This window comes from Pongo pygmaeus, chromosome 9, assembly GCF_028885625.2.
Source record: "Pongo pygmaeus isolate AG05252 chromosome 9, NHGRI_mPonPyg2-v2.0_pri, whole genome shotgun sequence".
Classification (NCBI taxonomy): Eukaryota; Metazoa; Chordata; class Mammalia; order Primates; family Hominidae; genus Pongo; species Pongo pygmaeus.
In genome coordinates this window covers 70,523,133-70,542,150 of record NC_072382.2, presented here as the reverse complement: position 1 = coordinate 70,542,150, position 19,018 = coordinate 70,523,133, and the positions used below count along the sequence as shown (strand labels likewise).

Below are 19,018 nucleotides of genomic sequence, written 5' to 3'. Positions count from 1 at the left end.
CATTTTGTACCTTGATGCCCATGTCACCCATATTCTGATGTGTCCTTTTCTTTGTTTCACTTTTCAGAGGTCCAGGTAACTGTCTCCTTATGTGTCTGTGCCGTACATTTTGCCAAGGTCCATATCTAGTGTTTATTAATTGTCAAGTCTAGTACAGGACCCAATAAATAAAACTGTACTTTTAATTTTTGAAAAATATTTTTGACTAAATTCACAAAACAAAAGCATACAGGTATAGTAAAAAACAAAAACAAAAAACTATCTATTCCATATATAATCAACATTAAATACCAGTAAGAGATTATACTCTGGACTAGGGAAAAGGAAGTAAACATGCAGTCAAAAAAAGGAAGTAAACCAGCAGTTTTAATGCAGCAAAAAGGTAGCAGTTACTACAGGATAAATGTAAAACCAATAAAATAAAAGCAACAAACTAAAAGGGCTGCAATAGGATGTGGTATCTGTAGTGCTCTTTTCAAGGGCTTTGCAACTTTAAATAGATTTCACATTAGGTCTCACTGTGAGAAAATGATTTTGAGCAGTCTTCAATAAAATGATGGATTTGAGAACTGATGAACTAACTGAGAGAAAGAGATGAGACTGGGGTAGCTTTATGAAATTTGTCCTCTGTTACAAAATGACTTATCTGAAACATATTGACCAGAGAGTTAGAACTCTTGGAAAAAGGGTCATTAATGTGGGGAAAACTTACCCCTGGACATTTTAGTGGGTCATTGAAAAAGGAACTCTGAATTTAGACAAATAAGAAGTGGTAACAATGTTTCTGAGTTCTCCAGGTTTCTGCATGCCAAGAACAGGACCTATTTTCTCCATTGGTAGTTCCTGACCCAAGGAACAGGGGAAATTTAAAAGATGTTGGCTAGGCCAGGCACCTGGTAGCTTGTGCCAATCCCTAGCCAAAAATCCCAGCACTTTGGGAAGCCAAGACTGGAAGATTGCTTGAGCTCAGGAGTTTGAGACCAGCCTGGGCAACGCAGTGAGACCTTGTCTCAAAAAAAAAAAAAAAAAAAAAAAAAGATATTGGTGGCTAAACCTCTTATAGTTTTTCTCCTTATTGTGTAGCCACACTAATTTAATTTAATCTTTTTTTTTTTAAACGGAGTCTTGCTCTGTCGCCAGGCTGGAGTGCAGTGGTGTGATCTCAGCTCACTGCAACCTCCACCTCCCGGGTTCAAGTGATTCTCCTGCCTCAGCCTCCCGAGTAGCGGGGACTACAGGCAACTGCCGTCACACCTGGCTAGTTTTTTTTTTTTTTTTTTAGTACATACGGGGTCTCACCATAGTGGCCAGGCTGGCCTCAAACTCCTGACCTCAGGTAATCCGCCCGCCTCGGCCTCCCAAAGTGCTGGGATTACAGGCTTGAGCCACAGCGCCTGGACATCTTTTTTTTTTTTTTTTGATCTAAATTGTACAGATAAAGAAAGCTTCTGTGCAGGTAATCAGAGTATTCTGAAATAAGGAAGCTATGGACCTAGTTAGCCTTCACCGTGTCATAAAAACTACATTCGCACCACCTTCAAAGGGGAGCATGCATTTTGTTTATGTGTCTGTCTGTCTACCTGTCTTAGGTCGGAAGGGTTTCAGTGGGGCTACATTTCTTCAATGTTAGAATAAAGAATGAATAGGCCGGGCGCGGTGGCTTACGCCAGTAATCCCAGCACTTTGGGAGGCCGAGGCGGGCGGATCATGAGGTCAGGAGATCGAGACCATCCTGGCTAACACAGTGAAACCCCATCTCTACTAAAAAGATACAAAAAAATCAGCCAGGTGTGGTGGCCGGCGCCTGTAGTCCCAGCTACTTGGGAGGCTGAGGCAGGAGAATGGCGTGAACCCAGGAGGCGGAGCTGGCAAGGGAGCCGAGATCGCACCACTGCACTCCAGCCTGGGTGACAGAGTGAGACTCCGTCTCAAAAAAAAAAAAAAAGAATGAATAAATCAAGAAAAATAAGCACTTGTATTAGTTTTCTAGAGCTGTCATAGAAAAAGTACCAAAAGTGGTTGGCTTAAATAGCAGAAATATATTGCCTTACAATTCTGGAGGCTAGTTATCCAAGATAAAATGTGTTGGCAGGGCTGGTTCCTTCTGAAGGCTATGAAGGAGGCATCTGCTCCATGCCTCTCTTCTAGCTTCTAATAGTTTCCTGGAAACCTTTAGCATTCCTTGGCTTATAGGTGCATCACCCTGATCTCTGCTTTCTTCTTTACCCTGGTATATTCCTTGTGTGTAAATGTCCCTTTTTGATAAGGACACAGTCATGTTGGATAAGGGTCTACCCTAATGAGCACATGGTAACTAAATAGTATTTAAATATACTACTTTCAAATAAGAGCACGTTCACACATTAGGATTTCAACATCATTTGGGGAGAAACAGGACAGACTGTCTCTCTGCTACATGTTCTCAATATACTTGGCCTCCTTTATGGATTGAGACTTTTCTCCCATGACCAACAGATGTTTCTTTGAAATGTATATTGAGTCTATGTCATGTGTGTGATCCTATAGCTATTTTAGCCTCTTTTCCTCTTCCCTAAAGATATACATCTTTAGGTTCCTATCACCATCCTTGCCATATGTCCAGGCCAAGGTGAAATTTCAACATTTAAAACCACAGCATGCCCCAGAACTACATAGCTGGTCTGGATCTCTCCATTTCTATACCCCCAATAGCAATGGGTATCAGTATAGCTCTTGTAGCCTTTACCTTTGTTGTCTGTTTAAATCTGTGCTGTAGTGGAGAGAACTCTGAAGGAGGACCTTGGGGACAATACATTCACTCTTACTCTACCTATTAGATTAGAATGAGTGATCTTTGTAAGTCACTTGATTCTATTGACACACCTGAAGAAAGGGAGTATTCTTATTTCTCAAGGGTTTTGTATGAAGAATAAAGAAGTCAAAATGATTTCTAAATTGTAACTGCTTATAAAATTGTTCATGATAAAATTATTTTCCTATTATGGTGGTGGTGGTGGTGGTGGCGGTGGTGTGTGTGTGTGTGTGTATGTCTTTGGGGACGGAATGTGAGGTCATGGGAGGACTTGCTATGGGTAGATGTGTTAGGATGTAAACACTTCTTCACTGGAAACCATAACTGTGGTCCCAAAGCTCAGCTATTGGGAAACTGCTAATTGATGGAAAGAAAAGATGAAAATCTGATTAAAAGGTCTAATCATCTATGGAGGAATAAGGAAGTTGTGGCTTTATATATTCATTAAACATTTTATTCCTGTATGTGATTCACTCTTCTAGGTATAGAGGATATATCAGTGAACAAAAAAAGTCCCAGGTCTATGAATGAATTACTTTTCAGGAGGAAGAAGTAGACATTTAAAGAACAATCTTATATATTACATAGTAAAAATAAGAAGCTAAATGTGCAGTGAGTGATAGTACTCGTGGTTTTGCTGTAAGTAAATTATAGTATGTCCTTCTAAGAAGAGGACATCTAAGAGGAGATTGAATTAAATGTAAGAGTGAGTCTTGCTAACATTAGGGGGAGGATCATTTTATGCAGAGAAAGGAGCAAGTGCAAAAGCCTTGAGGAGCCATAGATTTGATAATTTAATTGAGGAGGTACTTTTTACATGGGGAAAAAAGGCAGAGGAGATAAACCTTAACAGTATAAATAAAATAATTCAGACACCAAAGACATATATTATGATTCTATTTTTATCAATTGATTAAAAACCCAAAGGATATTATTAGTGGTTGCCTGGAGCTTGGGATCAGAATAGGAGTGATGGCATTAAGGTTTTTTTTTTTTTTCAGGTGATAAAAATAATTTTAAATTGGGTTACAGTAATAGTTATATAGTTCCACAAATTTACTAGAAATTATCGCATGATACACTTAAAAATGACAGTGTTTGATGCTATGTAAATACAATTCAATAGCTTAAAAATATGCAAATATTCGTGAATCATGAAAATATTGGGGATACAATCATGCCATTCAGAAGGAAAAGCCTGTGTGCAAGCCCAGGGGCAGGGGTGTGTTTAGTGCATTTAACATGGAAAATGTGTTTTGGGTTGGGGAACAAAAGACAGGACAAATGATGGGTTACACGAAGCTCTTGGTAGAAGAGCCTCAGTTTGTCCTCTCCAGTAGAAGAGAAAATAACAATAATTGCCTTGATGGGGTGAAATTTGTCCTGAGACAAAAATTAAGAATAAAGTGTTTGAAATTACTACAAAGTCCATTTTATTCTGTCATTGGTTTATTCTTCATGCCTTTCTTTTCTCCTTTCTCTGTTAAATATTAATGTTTTGTCCTGTTCTAAATCTCTGTAAAAGCAGTATTCTTTCTATTCCTTCTTTTCTTACCCTGTCCCCTTCGACATTCCCAGCACTGCAGGAGTTTGTGACCAAGAACTTCAAGAGTCAAGACAGAAGGAAGCCAAGGGAGCAGTGCAATGGATTTCTCAGTAAAGGTAGACATAGAGAAGGAGGTGACCTGCCCCATCTGCCTGGAGCTCCTGACAGAACCTCTGAGCCTAGATTGTGGCCACAGCTTCTGCCAAGCCTGCATCACTGCAAAGATCAAGGAGTCAGTGATCATCTCAAGAGGGGAAAGCAGCTGTCCTGTGTGTCAGACCAGATTCCAGCCTGGGAACCTCCGACCTAATCGGCATCTGGCCAACATAGTTGAAAGAGTCAAGGAGGTCAAGATGAGCCCACAGGAGGGGCAGAAGAGAGATGTCTGTGAGCACCATGGAAAAAAACTCCAGATCTTCTGTAAGGAGGATGGAAAAGTCATTTGCTGGGTTTGTGAACTGTCTCAGGAACACCAAGGTCACCAAACATTCCGCATAAACGAGGTGGTCAAGGAATGTCAGGTAGGCTCCAAGATAGAGGAAGAGAGAGCAGAGAGCAGAAGATGGTACCTCATGTGAAATCTCCACTTTTTTTGTCCTGCTTTATTCCCCTTGTCACCATAGAACTGAGAGCCCTGTGATCTCTTTCCATACTCTTTGCTTAGTTTCTGATGCCCGAAGGACACTGCTGCACATTGTTTTTATTTAAAAAAGAGTACAAATTTTTAGCAAGGAAAAGTTGAATGAATGGAGAATTGCTTTGTAAGATAAGCTTTCATTGCCCGTCCGAGAAGAACAGTGTTTTTGGGAACATGTCTGGTTAGATGTGGGAAGAGTGGCAATGAAAGGAAGTCTTTCCTTACTGCAGGGTCTGCTTTTGCTCTAGGAAAAGAATCAGGCTACTCTTGATAAGAGGATGGTGACTTCCATCATCCAGGAATAAAGAATACATTCATCTCCTCAGATTTTCCCCCATGCCGTAGGTTCTAATCACCAGCCTCACTGTTTCTGTAAACTAGTTCCTTCTGAGAGCCATTCGATTTCTTCCTTGCTATCCTCTATTCAGGTGCTGAGAAAGCTCATAACTTTACTCTGGTATAATTTCTTTCTTACAGGAAAAGCTGCAGGTAGCCCTGCAGAGGCTGATAAAGGAGGATCAAGAAGCTGAGAAGCTGGAAGATGACATCCGACAAGAGAGAACCACCTGGAAGGCAGGAGGAGACACCTCCTAAGGGATAATTAGACAGGAATCTGGGCAGGACCCTGGGCTCTATCACAAGGACACCCCTTCCTCTTTGCTGTGCTAGAATTAACAAGTATAGAAGTCCATTTGATTAGGTCTCATTTAATTCCTTCCCTGTTGGAGTTTAGGGGCTGGAGAGTAGATGTATCATAAATCAACACTATATTTGGAAGTGAAGGCATGGAGGGAAATATCTGTGAAAATGCTTCCTGTGAATCCTGTGTTCCATTTGTGTCATCAGGTTTGAGGCTCCAATCCTTCCAGTAAACACCCTGGGGAAAGACCCAGGATTCCCTGTTTAGGGGGTTTGAGTAGGGGGATTTTTTTGTTTGTTTGTTTGTTTTTTGAGACAGAGTCTCTCTCTGTCATCCAGGCTGGAGTGTAGTGGCGCGATCTCGGCTCACTGCAACCTCTGCCTCCCTGGTTCAAGCGATTCTCCTGCCTCAGCCTCCCGAGTAGCTGGGACTACAGGCATGTGCCACCATGCCCGGCTAATTTTTTGTATTTTTAGTAGAGATGGGGTTTCATCGTGTTAGCCAGGATGGTCTCAATCTCCTGACCTTGTGATCCGCCCACCTCAGCCTCCCAAAGTGCTGGGATTACAGGCATGAGCCACTGTGCCCGGCCAGGTAGAGGGATTTAAGACACAGAAAGGCAAAGTTGTTCAGGACAGGTATCTACAATCCAAGCCTCACCCAGGCATCACATTTTGTCTCAGATTAGGCCTCAATAAAACAGACTTGAGTGTATTGCTTTGGGAGGAGCTCAGGTTAAAAAGTAGAAAAACATGGCTTCACCAGAAATTGTGTATTGGCTTTTGCCTCCTATTCCTTTTGAGAACTCCCTGAGGAAAACAGTTCTTATCCTGGCTCCCAGGCTCATACAAAGCAGGCCTTCAACCAGCCAGACTGACTGCCTCTTTCTCTTTTCATTCCCAAGAATTATATCCAGATCGAGAGACAGAAGATTCTGAAAGGGTTCAATGAAATGAGAGTCATCTTGGACAATGAGGAGCAGAGAGAGCTGCAAAAGCTGGAGGAAGGTGAGGTGAATGTGCTGGATAACCTGGCAGCAGCTACAGACCAGCTGGTCCAGCAGAGGCAGGATGCCAGCACGCTCATCTCAGATCTCCAGCGGAGGTTGAGGGGATCGTCAGTAGAGATGCTGCAGGTAAGACTTGGGATGGAGCACCTACATAAGAGATTAGGGGAAAAACACAGAGGCTGATTTTCCTTCCCTTCCCAGTCTCTAGGCTTTCTTCTGTGTGGTGACATTAAATGGTCCCTTTGGCCCGGCAGTGCCCCTTTTATGCCCATCATTTCAGGGGTCACAGAGATCATTCAGTGTATGAATGGCAAGGGAAATTCCCATTATTATTTACTTATGAGAGGCAGTGTAAAAATTTGAGCTTGGTGAGAAGATTCTTTGTACCATGAGCAAATCAGTTTTAGAACTTTCCCATCACATCAAAAACATTTCTCATGCCTGTTTGCAGTCAATATCTGTTTCTACCTCCACCTCCTGGCAGCCAATCTGTTTTCTGTCTGTATAGAACTGGCTTCTCTGGACCTTTCAATATGAATTGAATTATAAAACATGTAGTCTTTTGCATCTGGCATCTTTAACTTAGCATAATATTTTGAGGTTTATTTATATTGCAGTATGTATCAGCAGTTTGCTCTTATTGCTAATACTATTCCATTATCTGAATGTATCATATTATGTTTATGTATTCACCAGTTGGTGGCTATATGAATATTTTCCAGTTAGGGAGTATTATGAATAATGCTACAGTAAACATTCACTTACATGTCCTCATACAAACGTTTTCATTTATCTTGAGTAGATTTTAAGAGTGTTGTATGTTAAGTTTATGTATAATTTTTAAGTTGTCATACTATTTTCCAAAGTTGTTACTCATTTTATATGAGTAACAATATAAAAGCTTATAAAAAGCAATATAAAAAGTTTCTAGGTTCTTCAAATCCTTGTTAATACTTGATTATTTCCTTCTTTTTTTTTTTTTTTAGTTACAGCCTTTCTAGTGGGAACGTAATGGTATCTCAATGTAGTTATGTAGTTTTAATTTGCTTTTTCCTAATAACTAACACTGCTGAAAAGCTTATTATTTCCACATGCAGATTCTGTACCTTTTTAAAGAGTTTTTTCTATTTTTTACTTTTGGTGCTATTGTAATTTTTTTTATTTCAAATTTCAATTCTTCATTGCTGGCACATAGAAAAGAAACTGAGTTTAGTATTTTAATCTTGTATATTGCAACCTTGCTATAATTACTTATTAGTCATAGAAGAGTTTTTTTTTTAATGTCAATTCTTTGACATTTTCTACATGGAGAATCATGTCATCCGAGAATAAAGTTAATTGTTTCATACTCTGCAGTTTGTATGTTTTTTTTGGAGACGGAGTCTCGTTCTGTTACCAAGGCTGGAGTGTGGTGGCACAATCTCACCTCACTGCAGCCTTCACCTCTCGGGTTCAAATAATTCTCCTGCCTCAGCCTCCCAAGTAGCTGGGACTAGCGCACACCGCCACACCTGGCTACATTTTTTTTGTATTTTAGTAAAGACAGGGATTCACTGTGCTGCCCAGGCTGGTCTCGAACTCTTGAGCTCAGGCAATCTGCCCACCTGGCCTCCCAAAGTGCTAGGATTACAGGCTTGAGACACTGCGCCCGGCCAGCAGTTTGTATAGTTTTCATTTGTCTTTGCTTGTTTTATTACACTAGCTAGGACTTCTAGTACAATGTTCAGTAGGGATGGTGAGAGGGGACATCCTTTCCTTTTTTCTGACCTTAAGAGGAAAGTACTCAGTCTCTCACTCGTAAGTATGATGTTAGCTATAGGAGTCTTTTTTTTTCAGATTTGTAGTGAAGTTGAGAAAGTTCCTCTTTTTCTCTTTTTTTTGAGATGCAGTCTTGTTCTATCACCCAGACTGGAGTGCAGTGGCACGAGCTCAGTTCACTGCAAACTCTGCCTCCCGGGTTCAAGCGATTCTCCTGCCTCAGCTGGGACTGCAGGCCGCCTACTACCACATCCAGCTAATTTTTGTATTTTTAGTAGAGACAGGGTTTCGCCATGTTGGGTAGGCTGCTTTCGAACTCCTGACCTCAGGTGCGCCCGGCCGAGAAACTTCCTCTTTATTCCTAGTTTGCTGAGAGTTTTTATCATGAATGGTGTGGATTTTGTCAAATAGCTTTTCTGCCTCAGTTGATATAATCATATGATTTTTCCTCTTTATTGATATGGTAGATTACATTAATCAATTTTCATAGATTGAACCAGCTTGCATACCTTGAATAAATCCCACTTACTTGTGGTGCACAATTTTTACATAAATTTTGTTGGATTTGTTTTACTAATGTACTGTTGAGAATTTTTGCGTCTGTGTTCATGAGAGATACTGGTTTCTGGTTTTCCTTTCTCATAATGTCTTTGCTTGGCTCTGGATTAGGGTAATGCTGACCTCATAGAATGTGTTACAAAGTAGTCCATCTCCTTTCATCTTCTGAAACAAATTTGGGGAGAATTTTGATAATTTCCTTCTCCAACTTTTGGTAGAATTCATCAGTTTACCAATAAAACCCACTAAACCTATTTTTAAAGTGTTGCTTAATATTTTGGAGTATTACAGCTATCTGTTACTGATTACTAGTTAAATTCTATTGTTGTGTAAGAAAACATTTTGTATGAGTTCAATTGTTTACATTTGTTAAAGTGTATTTTGTGGTATAGAATGTGTTACAGCTTGGTTAATTTTCCATGTGAGCTTGAGAAGAATAGATATTTGCCTTTAGATGGAATATTCTATGAATGCCATTTAAATCAGTTGATATATAGTGTGCTGTTCAGGTACAACTGTAGTGGTAATCATTTCCTGTGGCTGCTGTAAGAAATTGTCACAAACTTTGTAACTTAAAACCACATACAAAAAAATTGTCTCATAGTTCTGAAAGCCCAGAGTCCAAAATCAGTGTACCAGCAACCACTAGAAGCTAATAGGGAAGCATGGAACAGATTACAGTAGGGACCAACATTACCAATATCCTGATTTTGAACCTAGCCTCAAGAACTGTGAGAGAATAAATCTCAGTTGTTTAAAAACCATACAGTTTGTGCTATGTTGTTACAGCAACCGCAGAAAATTAAAACACCTACCATTTTTGACTGTTTTCTATTCACCATACTTGTTCTTTGCTTTTTTTTCCCTTCCTCTCTTTCTCTGCCCTCTTTTACTTTTAACTATTTCATATTATTCAATTGATTATTTTATATTATTCAATTTTCTCTTCTCTCTTAGCTTATTAGTTATATATTACTAATATACATAACAAATATAGCTATATTATATATAATATACATAACTAATATATATTAGTTATATATTATATATAATTAATATATATTAGTATATATTATATATAATAACTAATATATGTTAGTATATATTATATATAATAACTAATATATATTAGTATATATTATATATACTATATATTATATATAGTTATGTACATATTATATATACATAACTAATATATATTATATTATATATAGTTATATATAATCTATAACTAATATGCCTAAAGATATATATAAATATAACTAATATGCCTAATAATATAACTAATATAACTAATATATATTAGTTATATATTATATATACTATATATTATATATACATAACTAATATATATTATATATAGTTATATATAATATATAACTAATATGCCTAAAGATATATATAAATATAACTAATATGCCTAATAATATAACTAATATAACTAATAATAATATAACTAATATGCCTAAAAGTATATATAAAAATATAAAAAATATAAAAAATATATATATTTGAAATATAAAAATATTTTAAAAATATAAACATTTTATAAATATATAAAAATATATTTTAAAAATATAAATAACACTATACATATATATATAAAGGCTTAGTGGTTGCCCTGGAGTTTGCAATATGCATTTACAACTAATCTAAGTCTACTTACAAATAACACTATACCCCTTCACATGTAGTGCAGGTACCTTAGAGCAGAGTATCCTCAATCTTGAGTAATGTTGCTGTCATTCATTTCACTTATCCATAAGCTGTAATCACCCACTACATTGTTGATATTATTACTTTAAACCATTATCTTATACATTAGTTGAGAATCAGAAAAACAAAATATTTTATTTTACCTTTATTTCTTTTTCAGTGCTCTTTCTCTCTTTGTGAAGATCTGAATTTCAGACATATACTCTTCTTCCCGCTTAATAATGTCTTTTAACATTTATGGCTAAGTATTTCCTTCATTATTGCAGGACAAAATTTCTGAATATAAAATTCTTGAGTCATGGGTGTTATTCTTTCAAAACTTTAATATTCATTCCACATGCTAAACTTTTACTAGTTTTAGTAGTTGTGTGTTTGTGTGTGTATATTCTTTGAGATCATTTACATATTGAATCATGCCGTCTGTAAATAAATATAGTTAATTTTAAAACTGCAACTTTTATTTTAGATACAGGGATTATATGTGCAGGTTTGTTACATGGGAATATTGTGTGATGCTGAGGTTTGGGATACAGATCCCATCACCCAGGTAATGAGCATAGTACCCAATCAGTAGTTTTTCAACCCACACACCCTTCCTCCTTCCCCTAGTGTAGTCTGCAGTGTCTATTATTTCCATATTTATGTCCATGTATGCTCAATAGTTAGCTTCCACTTATAAGTGAGAACATGCAGTGCTTGATTTTCAGTTCCTGTGTTAATTTGCTTAGGATTACGGCCTCCAGCTGCATCCATGTTGTTGCAAAGGACATAATTTTATTCTTTTTTTTCTTTTTTTTTTGAGACGGAGTCTCGCTCTGTCACCCAGACTGGAGTGCAGTGGCGCGATCTTGGCTCACTGCAAGCTCTGCCTCCTGGGTTCAGGCCATTCTCCTGCCGCAGCCTCCCGAGTAGCTGGGACTACAGGCGCCTGCAATCATGCCCGGCTAATTTTTTGTATTTTTAGTAGAGACGGGGTTTCACCTTGTTAGCCAGGACAGTCTCGATCTCCTGACCTCGTGATCTGCCCACCTTGGCCTCCCAAAGTGCTGGGACTACAGGCGTGAGCCACAGCGCCCGGAAATTTTATTATTTTTTATGGCTATGTAGTATTTCATGGTGTATATGTACCTCATTTTGTTTATCCAGTCTACCATTGATGGATACCTGGATTGATTCCATGTCTTTGCTATAAGCAAAAAAATAAAGAACCCCATTAAAAATGGGCAAAAGTCATGAACAGACATTTATCCAAAGAAGACATACAGGTGGCCAACAAACATATGAAAAAATGCTCATCATTGCTAATAACCAGAGAAATGCAAATCAAACCCACAACGAGATACCATCTCACAACAGTCAGAATGGCTATTATTATAAAATCAAAAATTAACAGATGCTAGTGAGGCTACAGAGTAATGGGAACATGTACTCTATTGGTAGAAATGTAAATTATTTCAGCCATTGTAGAAAGCAGTCTGGAGGTTTCTAAAAGAACTTAAAACAGAGCTACTGTTAGACCCAGCAATCGCACTACTGGGTATATACCCAAAGGAAGATAAATCATTCTACCAAACCTAATATAGTTTTACTTCTCTTTCATGCTAGATGTCTTATTTCTTTTTATTTTTACTCTTTTCTTCTTTATCTTTCTTTTTTTGTTTTTTTCTTTATTGCACTTGATAAAACTTCCAATACAATGTTGACCGTAGTGGTGAAACCTCACACGCTAGTCTTTTTCTTGATTTTAGGAGGAAGTAATTCAGACTTTCACTATTAATTATGTTATTAGCTGTATATTACTTATACATGTTTCTTATCAGTTTTGAGGATGTTCTCTTTTATTATCAGTTTGTTAAGAGGTTTTATCTGAATGGATGTTGATTTTCTTGTTGAATTTTTGGAGTCATTTATAGATTCTGGATATTAATACCTTATCAGACATATGATTTGTAAATATGCTTTCCCATTCTGTGGACTGCCTTTTCACTCTCTTCATAGTGTTCTTCGTAACTTAAGAGTGATTTTTTTAAAGTTTAATTTTGGTAAAGTTCTGTTTATTTATTTTTTTCTCATATTGCCTTTACTTTTTATATCATAGCCAACAAATCACTACCAAATCCAATGTCATGCAATTTTCCCCTTTTCTTCTAGGAGTTTTATATCTTTAGGTCTTTGATTTATTTTTAGTTATAGTGGTTATATGGTATAAGTCATCTATTTTTAATGTTATTGTAGCCATTGTATTATATTGTGCCGTTTTTTGCAAACAGTTTGGTAATAAGGGTGAAGAGGTGGCAGAGAGCTGAGGAATGTGCCATTTTTTGCAAACAGTTTGGTAATAAGGGTGAAGAAGTGGCAGACAGCTGAGGAATGGATCATAGAGGACAATATTTGTTTGTCTGTCCAACCTCTATTCCTTTTGATTGTTTCTTTATAATAACTTCTGAGGAACCATCCCTACCCTGTCTCATTCCCTGTCGTTGGTTAAAATAGACAAAATTAGTGGCATTAGGCATGTATATGTTACTCAGTTCTGGCAAGTCATTATATCCAATTCTTATATTTTTACCAACTTTACAGTAATTATTTTAAGATATATGCTTGACTCAATTGGGGTCGATGGTTTGCATGCATGCCTTAGAATTTTACTGTCATGAGTAAAAAGAGCAGTTGTCTTTTCTGATGGGTATCGTATCAGGGATAATAATTTAAACCAGGAGAGTCAAGCTGATGCCATAATTAATCTGAAAATAAGTCAATATAATAGGTATAAAATATAATTTTTAGAAGAAAAACCAAATTCTGATGGCAAGATTTTAGTTTAAAGATGTAGCTATGAGTAAAATTATACTTAACCCCTTGAATTTGTTTTTTAAAAATTTAAACCAGTTTTGGTTGGTTTTGTCAGATATTATAACAACAAAAAAGCTAATACAGGCAGTGAAACTATTTCTGAGGGTGTGAAGTCAACTGGAGGTCAATTCTTTGTTGGTATAAAGGGGGTCAGATCAGACAGCGGGAGACCAAATATATCGGCACATACTTGTTCAAAAAAATAAAGGAAATAATGGTTATGGTGAGAAAGAAAAGATAGCTAAAAACAGTTAAAAATGTAAACTAGTCTAGGTTAATAAAATGTTGGAATCCAGGATAAAATTTTATAGTTTCAAAGATGATGACTAAGTGGATATTGACACTATTTGGGACAGTGGGATGTAAATAGTTGGGAAATAGTAAGTTACATTTAAGACCTACTCAGTTACCTGTTCCTGTGGCCTGTTTCATACTGAAAAATGGATGAGATCACCTATGGTGGAGTTTAGTCAGCATGTAGAGTGAGTACATGGAGGCCAGACAAACTTTTACTTGAAATGCTTGCTTGCTTTTGCTCATGGCAACAGTACACTTCTTAAGGACTTTTATTATTAATTTTCATCATTAAATCCCTAAAGCCTGAAAAAATATCTGGCAAACATATTTCACCATTTTGTGTCTGTTGATGTATAAAATAAAAACACAATGAATTAATGAGGTTATCTCATTAAAAATGTATAAAAATATTAGAGCTCCTCCCTCTTTTTAAAATGTATTCCTTCTTGAGATACTTGAAGCATCTTCCTAACACCCTCATCTTAGTCCTCTGTAGTGGTCAATCTGAATCTTATCTCCACACTTTGTCCCCAGTCTGTGACCATCTATTTATTCCCACCACATCCAGGGGTAGTAAGAGTGTGGGGAGAAAGGTGGATAAAACTTTGTAAGATAGGAGGGCCTATCACTCTTTTGAGCATTGCTAGACAAAATACAGGATGCTCAGTTAAAGTTTAATTTCAGGTAAAAGTAACGTAATATTTTTAGTATAAGAGTATCTTAAATATTGCAAGGGTCATATATATAACAAAAAATGTATTGTTTATCCCAGATTCTAAATGAACTAGCCACTTTTATGTTCTAAATCTGGCAACCCTATCTTGACTCATGTTTTCTATCTTTTCCCCAGGATGTGATTGACGTCATGAAAAGGTATATGTGGAAGAGAGATGTGGTCTTATTTGTCTGAAAAGAGAATTATAATCCTGAGAGATACCTTCCTTCAATCAGAACAACTTAAAAAATCACACGGCTGGGAAATTTGTGTATTAAATTGTCCCAAATTGCTAATCGCAGATTAAAGTTTTCAATTGTAGGAAATTTTGGTGTTGGGAGATCACAGAACTAGGGTCAATGGAGGCCTTAGGAATAAGAGTTTGCAATATCAGAACCCCATGACTTCACTCACTTTATTCAAACCTCTGTCTCTGTTGTTTCCATATTGCATAGATGCCTGTCTTATTGCAGTGACAGTCTGCCCTTTTTATATGCCAGACTCCAAAATTTCCAGAGACAGCGCCTTTATGTTTGTTTTCCTCCCTGAGAATAAAATAAACAATAACTTTCTAGGTGGTGCTTTTTAGATTTCTAGAAAAATAGATTCAAGTCTTGAGGAATAGTGGCTTTAGTCCTGGTGCTAATGTAACCTTTTCTTGCTCACATACTTTACTGTCTTGTAGGAAAAAATAATATTCCTGTGTCTAAAGTTGCCCACCTACTTGGCAGCATCAAAGTTTTTTTAAACACATGAAAATCAGACCACTATTAATTAATTTAGTCATCGTAATTTGTCTTTCCCCAAAGAACTTGAAACCTCAGATGTTATTCTGTAGGTCTCATGTTGGGATAACAGATTTTGGAAACCCTTTAGCTCTTCAATATGGGATCCCACTTTGATATCTCTCCACAACTCAGTAGACAGATTCTATGGCCTCCTTAATGACCACCTGTGTAGGAACCCACCTCTCTGGCCTCTTCCTGGTGGACCCCCTGACATGGCAATGACTTTTCGAAATATTAAATAAGTTTTTTAGAGGCACTGAATGTCTTTTAAAAGCATTATTGGCTGGGTGCAGTGGCTCACGCCTATAATCCTAGCACTTTGGGAGGCCGAGGCAGGCGGATCACTTGAGGTCAGAAGTTCAAAACCAGCCTGGCCAACATGGTGAAACCCTGTCTCTACTAAAAGTACAAAAAAATTAGCCGGATGTGGCGGCAGGCACCTGTAACCCCAGCTACTCCGGAGGCTGAGGCAGGAGAATGGCTTGAACCTGGGAGGCAGAGGTTGCAGTGAGCCGAGGTCACGCCACTATACTCCAGCCTGGATGACAGAGTGAGACTCCGTCTCAAAACAAAAACAAACAAACAAACAAACAAAAGCATTATTATTTTATCTAATTTTATATTCATTTTTAAGAGGTCCAGCCTGGGTGACAGAGCAAGACTCCGTCTCAAAAAAAAAAAAAAAGCATTATTATTTTATCTAATTTTATATTCATTTTAAAGAGGTAGAAAGCATGGGCTTAATTATTGCATTTTAAAAGTAAGAAAGTGAACATCGTTGAAGTGAAGACTTTCCCAAGATTACACAGAGGGGAAGACCTTCCCAAGACTACACACAGACAGGTAGACATGAGCACATTTCTCTGGGCTCCAGTGTCAGGCGTCTGCCCTCTACTGTCCTCAGGGAAGAGTGTCCAAGTGCATCAGTAAGTATGGTGAAAATTGAAAGAGACAGTGATCTTGGATGGAGAGAAATAGGGCAAAGGTGTAAAGGTTATCAATTTTTGTTATCACTAGGAGTGAAAGCTGGACATTGAAGAAGCCAAAATCTGTTTCCAAGAAACTAAAGAGTGTATTCCGAGTACCAGATCTGAGTGGGATGCTGCAAGTTCTTGAAGGTAAGGGGATTCAGGGGAAGGCTGTGAGTGTGGATTTCTTACTATCAGGGCTCAGTAGGGAAGCGGGAGGTTTTTTAAGGTTAGGATATAGGAGAGGAGGTGGGCCAGAGAAGGAGGAAAATCCTGTGCTGTAGATGTGGTCCTATCTTAGGGGGAATGACCAGGTGTCTGATTCATCCTCTCATTCACCAGTGCATAGAATCCCAGTATTCCCCCTTTCCTTTCCCTACTGTGGAGAAGAGACAGGTGTCAGTACTTACTCATTTGCTCCTAACAACATCACTGAAACTTTTGTCGTTTCAGAGCTGACAGATGTCCAGTACTACTGGGGTAAGATGATATGGGGTTTTCAAATCACTTCCTTTCAGAATTGTGGTTACTATTAGATCTCATAATCTGAGTCTCATGTGTTCCTCCCCAAACATGCTTACACCATGTAGTTCTTTTTTTTTTTTTTTTTAAGACAGATTTTTGCTGTTGTTGCCCAGGCTGGAGTGCAATGGCGCGGTCTCGGCTCACTGCAACCTCTGCCTCCGGGTTCAAGCGATTCTGCTGCCTCAGCCTCCCAAGTAGCTGGGATTACAGGCATGTGCCACCACGCCTGGCTAATTTTCGTATTCTTACACCCTGTAGTTCTTAAGTGTCCTACTAACCTCTGACTATCAACACAAGTTCCGTTTGATATCGACACGTTTCATTTTCAATATGTCTCTTCTCAATGCCATAAGACACACCTATTCCGTATCCTTCACTTGACTCCGTAATTTTTTCTACAGTGGACGTGATGCTGAATCCAGGCAGTGCCACTTCGAATGTTGCTGTTTCTGTGGATCAGAGACAAGTGAAAACTGTACGCACCTGCACGTTTAAGAATTCAAATCCATGTGATTTTTCTGCTTTTGGTGTCTTCGGCTGCCAATATTTCTCTTCGGGGAAATATTACTGGGAAGTAGATGTGTCTGGAAAGATTGCCTGGATCCTGGGCGTACACAGTAAAATAAGTAGTCTGAATAAAAGGAAGAGCTCTGGGTTAGCTTTTGATCCAAGTGTAAATTATTCAAAAGTTTACTCCAAATACAGACCTCAATATGGCTACTGGGTTATAGGATTACAGAATACATGTGAATATAATGCTTTTGAGGACTCCTCCTCTTCTGATCCCAAGGTTTTGACTCTCTTTATGGCTGTGCCTCCCTGTCGTATTGGGGTTTTCCTAGACTATGAGGCAGGCATTGTCTCATTTTTCAATGTCACAAACCATGGAGCACTAATTTACAAGTTCTCTGGATGTCGCTTTTCTCGACCTGCTTATCCGTATTTCAATCCTTGGAACTGCCTAGTCCCCATGACGGTGTGCCCACCGAGCTCCTGAGTGTTCTCATTCCTTTACCCACTTCTGCATAGTAGCCCTTGTGCTGAGACTCAGATTCTGCACCTGAGTTCATCTCTACTGAGACCATCTCTTCCTTTCTTTTCCCTTCTTTTACTTAGAATGTCTTTGTATTCATTTGCTAGGGCTTCCATAACAAAGCATCATAGACTGCTGATTTAAACTGTAATTGTATTGCCGTACTGTGGGCTGGAAATCCCAAATCTAGATTCCATCAGAGTTAGTTCTTTCTGAGGTCTGCAAGGAAGGGCTCTGTTCCATGCCTCTCTCCTTGGCTTGTAGACGGCATCTTCTCCCTATGACTCTGCACATTGTCTTTATGTATATCTCTGTGCCCAAGTTTTCCCTTTTTATTAAGGCACCAGTCATACTGGCTCAGGGCCCACCGCTAATGCCTTAATGAAATCATTTTAACATTATGTTCTCTACAAAGACCTTATTTCCAAATAAGGTAATATTCGGAGGTACTGGGAATAAAAACTTCAACATATAAATATGAGGAAGTCACGATTTCACTCATAACAATCTTACCCTGTCTTGCAAGAGATGCTTGTACATTATTATTCCTAATACCTTGGTTTCACTAGTAGTAAACATTATTATTATTTTTTTGTATTTGCAAAGGAAACATATCTAATCCCTCCTATAGAAAGAACAGTATTGCTGTAATTCCTTTGCAATCTCTTTTCTTCCTCATTTCCTCTGCCCCTTAAAAGATTGAAGAAAGAGAAACTTGTCAACTGATATCCATGTTATCTAGCAAAGTACGTAAGAATCTGTTACTAAGTAATGTATCCTTCAGAATGTGTTGGTTTACAAGTGACACCCCATATTCATCACAAAATTAAAGCAAGAAGTCCATAGTAATTTATCTGCTAATAGTGGATTTTTAATGCTCAGGGTTTCTGAGGTCAAATTTTATCTTTTCACTTACAAGCTCTATGATCTTAAATAATTTACTTAATGTGTTTTGGTGTATTTTCCTCAAATTAATATTGGTGTTCAAGACTGTATCTAATTCCTCTGATCACTTTGAGAAACAAACTTTTATTAAATGTAAGGCACTTTTCTATGAATTTTAAATATAAAAATATTGTTCTGATTATTACTGAAAAGATGTCAGCCATTTCAATGTCTTGGGAAACAATTTTTTGGTTTTGTTCTGTTTTCTTTTTGCTTCAATAAAACAATAGTTGGCTCTA

At 37.8% G+C, this 19,018-nt stretch overlaps 1 protein-coding gene across 7 annotated transcripts in view; it reads left to right on the top strand.

Annotated features, from left to right (window-relative positions):
* Nucleotides 1-19,018, top strand: part of TRIM22 (tripartite motif containing 22) — a 25,453-nt gene extending 6,435 nt beyond the window's left edge. For 3 of the 7 annotated variants that reach the window (XM_054441289.2, XM_063671203.1, XM_063671202.1), the window contains exons 3-10: nt 4,370-4,858; nt 5,452-5,547; nt 6,519-6,749; nt 14,656-14,678; nt 16,070-16,234; nt 16,326-16,426; nt 16,730-16,756; nt 17,203-19,018. In XM_054441289.2, coding sequence (XP_054297264.2) covers nt 4,436-4,858; nt 5,452-5,547; nt 6,519-6,749; nt 14,656-14,678; nt 16,070-16,234; nt 16,326-16,426; nt 16,730-16,756; nt 17,203-17,798 — 1,662 coding nt within the window. In that variant the 5' untranslated portion in view covers nt 4,370-4,435 and the 3' untranslated portion in view covers nt 17,799-19,018. Of the gene's footprint in view, nt 1-4,369; nt 4,859-5,451; nt 5,548-6,518; nt 6,750-14,655; nt 14,679-16,069; nt 16,235-16,325; nt 16,427-16,729; nt 16,757-16,893; nt 17,012-17,202 lie in introns of all 7 variants that reach the window. The other 4 variants (XM_063671204.1, XM_063671206.1, XM_063671205.1 and 1 more) reach the window with 2 other exon arrangements.